Source organism: Trichechus manatus, unplaced genomic scaffold (genome assembly GCF_000243295.1).
Source record: "Trichechus manatus latirostris isolate Lorelei unplaced genomic scaffold, TriManLat1.0 scaffold00026, whole genome shotgun sequence".
Taxonomy (NCBI): domain Eukaryota; kingdom Metazoa; phylum Chordata; class Mammalia; order Sirenia; family Trichechidae; genus Trichechus; species Trichechus manatus.
In genome coordinates this window covers 7,746,426-7,752,425 of record NW_004443962.1, presented here as the reverse complement: position 1 = coordinate 7,752,425, position 6,000 = coordinate 7,746,426, and the positions used below count along the sequence as shown (strand labels likewise).

The 6,000-nt window shown below is 50.4% G+C and overlaps 1 protein-coding gene across 1 annotated transcript in view; it reads right to left on the bottom strand.

The window, feature by feature from the left end:
* Positions 1-6,000, bottom strand: part of ITGB5 (integrin subunit beta 5) — a 137,458-nt gene that overhangs the window by 15,118 nt on the left and 116,340 nt on the right. Inside the window, exon 12 of the mRNA XM_012554740.2 lies at positions 2,410-2,632. Coding sequence (XP_012410194.1) covers positions 2,410-2,632 — 223 coding nt within the window. The remainder of the gene's footprint in view (positions 1-2,409; positions 2,633-6,000) is intronic.

Genomic DNA, 6,000 nt, shown 5'->3' with positions numbered 1-6,000 from the left:
TCTGTGGACTGGGTTGAAACTTTCAATATACTGCAGCCATGTATTAAGTGTGGCCTTTAAAAAAAAAAAAAACGTTGCTGAGAGAGACTTTGCTGGAATAGCTTGTTAATTGAAATCAGCTGAAGCTAAGTATGGCCATAGCCTGAGGTGGAGAGTGTGTTTGGTTAGTTCTAGAAAGTGGAGACTGGCTGCTTTGAAACCCCAGGGAAAAAAAGGACACAGAGCTTGAAGACCTGCTGGCTCTCAACACGGCAGCAAGTAGAAAACCAGCCCTATATAAGTCACTATCAAAGGGGCTTTGTTGGAAAAAAAAAAAAAGTTGCAATTAGACCATGAAAGAGAGAGGGTCAGTGTGGCCCAGAGGAAAAAAGGGACAGTGAGGTCCCCTGATGGCATCTCTTTGCTCTCCTTTCTCCTTTGCTAAATGGATAATAAAGTAAATTACTAAGTCTATGTCATCTAGGAAGTAAATGCTTTAAACATTTAAAACTAGGGTTGGTTTCCCCTGGGGCCTTTCCATTGACCTGAAGCCAATGCTGGCTGGCTGCCTGGCTGCTCGTAGGAAGGGAAGGTGAAGGCTTTGTCTCCTTTTATTGATTCCATGTGCGTTTGTCTCCACTTGCCCCCAGCCCCCATTAACCTAGTGTGCCCCAAAGACCAGGAGCAGATACTCAAAAGCGCTCCTTGGGTGGGAGGTGGGAGGGGCACTTGTAGCGGCAAACTGTAGCTAATGTCTGTGACTTCAATGCTCGGGACGGCTCCAGCTGTTTGGGCTCCAGATCTGGGATCCTAGTTTCCTCCCCGGGGGGTGTTTGTGTTTGGATTTCTGTTGTTTTCCGCTCTTTGTTGTTGCTGGCTGCTGCCAAGGCCACCCCTGACTCACAGGGACCCCACGCACAATGGAGCAAAATGCTACCCAGTCCCGTGCCATCCCCATGATCAGTTGTGGATCGGACATTGCGAGCCATTGGGTTTTCGCTGGCTGATTTTCAGAAGTAGATTACCAGGCCTTTCTTCCTAGTCTACCTTAGCCTGGAAGTTCTGCAAAACCTGTTTGGCATCATAGCAACACGCATGCCTCCACTGACTGACGGTAGTGATTGCACATAAGGTGCACGGGCCAGAAACTGAACCCGAGTCTCCTGCATGGAAGGTGAGACCTCTACTGCTGAACCACACGGCCTCTCTCCACTTGTAGCAGGCCTCTCCCCTCGACTCCAGAAAAATCATTGAACAAAAAACCTGGCCCTGTCTGTCTCGTCTCTCAGTTTGCAGCCAGCTTGGATCATCTGTGGCAAATGTCTGACTAGGGGCTGGCCTTTCACTGTCACCCAGAACATTTCTGAGCACAATTGACAAGCAGCCACTGCAGGCTCAGGGAGCGTGAACTCATTTCATTATCAGCCTGAGCCAGACATTTGGAAGGGAACTCTGCCAAAAGAACACTGCACAGTTGCGTTCCCCGGCCAAAGGGAAACGCCATTTGTATTAATATTATTATTTGTTTCTGATTATCTGTGCCCTCTCTCCCGGCTCCCTGGCATGGATCACGATGACACAGCTGTTTCTGCAGCACATTCCAAAGCAAACGTCACCCTTGCTTTTCAGAAGGCCACTGCGCCTTCTTCTCATTCCTTCTCCCTCCCGCTCTCGCAGTGTGAAGGGCAGAGCCCTGGGGGGAGGTCAGCACGGCTCCGCGAGCCTGTGGCTGAGTCTGTTGTGCCCAGGGCCTGAATCTAGACCATTCCTGCACTCATCAGCCTGCTATTATCTGTATAAATGGAGCAGAAAATGCAAACACCATTGCAGTTCGTTTCTGGCATGCCTTATCTAGTTCGGGTGTCTTCCTATCCAATTTACTTTCTCATTATGTTTTGTTGAAAGGAGTATTTCCCAAATGGGTGCCCTGTAAAACATTGCTGGGGAGATGTTAATAGGGAGGGGTCAAATTCGGCTGAAACAATGATGCATACTCTATCCCCTTTCGGAAATTCACAAAGCGCGCTGAAGGCTCAGAGAAGGTGCTATTTTGATTCCCGACCCAGTTGAATTTCATTTAATTCAGTAATCCAGGAATTCCTAAACTTGTTTAGGACTAGAGTAGTGGTGGAGGTGTTTTGTTTTTATTTTCCCACGAAATCCCCATGGAACCAGTGCTTCAAAGACGCTATTTTGGGAAATGCCAGCTTAGTTAACATTAATAAGAGTTTTGCTCCCCAGCAAGGCCTGGGTGGGTGGAAGACTGGGGGCAGGCGGGGTGGTGAGAGGCTGGCCTGGCCCCTGAGGGCTTCCTGGCTGGGAGAGAAGGTCCGAGCGAGGGAGGATGTACTGGGGTGACGAGCGGAAGTGACTGGGGCTGTAGGTGGAGTGTGGGAGCGTGTAGGTGGGAAGGGGCAGGGTGGCCGTTACCTCTTGGTGCTGCAGGCATCGGGACAGGTGGGGCACTTCTCACACGTCTCCCCAAAGGCTCCCGGCTCTGTGCACTGGCACTGCCCGCAGATGCAGCGCCCGCGGTCGCTGCAGATCTGGCCGTCCTTGGCCTGGCACGAGCTGATGCCTGTCGAGCAGTTACAGTTGTCCCCGATGTAACCTGCGTGGCACTTGCACTCCCCACAGTGGCACTCGCCATGGCCTGAAAGAACACACATGGCACATCAGGGCCCGCACACCTTCACGCATGGGCACATCACCAGGCACTGGGGGTACCCTCAGAGCTGCCTGCAGAGACAGAGGGGACCTAGTGCAGGTATGGAGTGACAGCAGGGGGCGCTGCAGCTCGTCTGGCCTGGCTGGGTCTGAGGTGGCAATCTAAGCTGGTCCAGAACTTGGCCAAATCATCCCACAGACCAGAACTCAGGAGAGTTGCTTCTTGCCTCAATTGTTGTGCCAGGCTGAATAATGACCACCGACTATGTCCAAGTCCTAGCCCCCAGAACTTATGAATGTTACCTTATATGGCAAAACGGATTTTGCAGATGTGGTAAAGTGAAGGATTTTAAGATGGGGAGATTATCCTGGATTATCTGGTTGGGCCTAACGTAATGACAAGGGTCCTTGTAAGAGGGAGGCGGAGGGAGACTTGACTACGGAAGAAGGAGGCAATGTGACGATAGAAACAAGGTACTACACTGTTGGCTTTGAAGATTGAAGAAGGGGCCACAAGCCAAGGAATGCAGCTCTGGAAGCTGGAAAAGGGAAGAAAAACGGACAGCAACAACAGGAAACAAACACAGCTGTTCTCCCTCAATCCTAGTGGGATCTGAATTCTCACTCTGGCCTCGGGACCCATAGCTAACAGCGATGATTTAGGAGCAGATGCCGAGAACAGCAGCAGAAGCAGCAGCTAACACTTACACACCAGTTGCCATTGAGTCAACTCTGGCTCATGGTCACCCCATGCATGTCAGAGTACAACTGTGCTCCATCAAGTTTTCAATGGCTGATTTTTGGGAGGTAGATCGCCAGGCCTTTCTTCAGAGGCGCCTCTGGGTGGACTCTAATCTCCAACCTTTCGATTAACAGTTGAGCGTGTTAACCGTTTGGACCACCCAGGTGCTAGGCACTTTTCTAAGTGCTTTACATGTATACACTTAATTAACTCTTACAACAACCCGATGAGGTAGGACTAAGATGCGTCTGACCCAAGCCACGGTATTTTCAATCGCCTCACACGCATGCAAAAGCTAGGCAATGAATAAGGAAGACCAAAGAAGAACTATACATTTGAATTGTGGTGTTGGCGAAGAATACTGAATATACCACGGGCTGCCAGAAGAATGAACAAATGTGTCTTGGAAGAAACACAACCAGAATGTTCCTTAGAAAAGAGGATGGTGAAACTTCGTTTCACACGTTATCAGGGACGGGACCCTGGAGAAGGACATCATACTTGGAAAAGTAGCGGGTCAGCAGAAAAGAAGAAGACCCTTAAGGAGATGGACTGACACAGTGGCTGCAAGAATGAGCTCAAGCATAACATCGACTATGAGGATGGCCCAGGACCGGGCAGCATTTCACTCTGTTGTACATGGGTTCACTGTGAGTCAGAGCCGACTGGATGGCACCTAACAACAACAAATTAGGTAGATGGTATTGTTATCTTCATTTTACAAGTGAAGAAACTGAGGCAGAGAAGTGGAAGTGGCTAGTCGAAGGTCATGCAGTTAGTGGTAGTGGAGCTGGGATTAACATCCAAGGAATCTGGCTCCAGAGTCCATGGTCCTAACTCCAGGAGCCACTGTGTCTTATGAGGAAGGAGGGAAGAGCACAACCTGACCAAGATGAGACCCTCAGGAGGTTCACTCCGGCTCCTCCTTGCAGGAGGGACCCTTTCTACTGCCTGCAAGGGGAAGGGCTGGTATCACCTCCAGGTTCTGCAAATACCAAGGGCAGATCAGAGGACAGGGTGTGTGTGTGTATGCGCACATGTGCATGTTAAACAGTGAAAAGCACGACAAGCCCCATCATCCAACAGGGCCCCGAGTCTGACAGTGAGTGGATTCTGGATCTTGTATACTAACAAAGGTGCAAAGCAGTACTACAGATAACCACTTCGTTTGTTAAAGAATCTACTTTGTACCTTTTTTGCAGCAGACTTTCCCTCCTAATGCCATTTTGCTAAGGCTGATAGTGATAAAACCATGAGTGGCTCAGTGGTTAAGAGCTCAACTGCTAACCAAAAGGTCGGCAGTTCGAATCCACCAGCTGCTCCTTGGAAACACTATGGGGCAGCTCTATTCTGTCCTATAGGGTCGCTATGAGTCGGAATTAACTCGCCGGCAATGGGTTTGGTTTTTCTGGGGGGGGGGGTAAGGGTTGTGTTTACTGAGCACCCACCCATAGACCAGTGGGAGACTGGAAAGGGAAGAGATGGGGAGCCGTACAGGTACCAGGGCGTTCCATGCATTTTCCTTCCACACCTAAGTCAGTTATCCTGATAGTTGGACCCTGGCATCCCCTCTGTAACCACCAATGATGTGACCCACAATATAAGTCAGAACCTAGCTCCCGAGAGCCTCTTCACCCTCCACTTACCTCCTGTGCCCCTCCCTCAGGCTGCCCAGCTCTGTTCAGCCTCCAATCTGTGGGTGGCAGTGAGACCATCTGGAGGGCCCAGCCTCCCAGCGCTCTCTCTGCACCCAGGAGGCTCAGAGCCACAGCAAATATTGTGCTGGGCAGGGAGTGCCCTCGATTTACCAGGCAGCGCTGTGGCATATGGCAAGCCCTCTGGGAGAGGTGAGGAAAGCCAGACCTGGCAGGAGGAGGCTATGGAATGCAGCTTTAACTGCTTAGAAGCTGGTGTGATGCGTCAGCCACAGAGGAGAGCAGAACCCCTGCTGCTCACAGGTTACACAATTGAGGGGTGAGGGGGCACAGCAGAGGGCAGAGGAGCTCATCCTGGCAAGGCGGCCTTCCTCCTGTCTCCACCAGTCCACACACAGCACCAGCTTCAAGCTCTGGCAGGAAACACCCCCACAGGAAGTCTTCCCAAATGGAACGGATCCAATCCCTACAACTCCCTCATTCTTGGGCCTCAGGGACCACATTGGTCAAGAGTCTGTTTGAAATTAAAATGGTTCACTGTCAGCGGGTAATTCCCACCCCCCCAACATTTTATTATGAAAAATTCCAAACCTGCAGCGAAGATGGAAGAACTGTACCATGAACAACCATATATCTACCACCCAGATTCCACCATGAACATGTCACGTGTTGCTTTATCGTCTATCTACCCACCCATCTATCCATCCATCAATCCACATTTTTCAGAACACATTTCAAAGTGAGCTGTAGGTATCAGTGCACTTCTAGGGGGCAGGTTTTTAATATGGCTCTGGCCCTCTCCAATGGCTTATACATCTCTTCTCCCATAAAGCGAAAAAACCCGAAAGCAAAAGGTCACGGTCAATGCTGCATCTACAAGCAGTAAGCACGGTCTACAGGCCAGCCTGGAGGGACCGCTTTTTCTGAGATGGCAATGCCATTTTCCTTCCTGCTCTA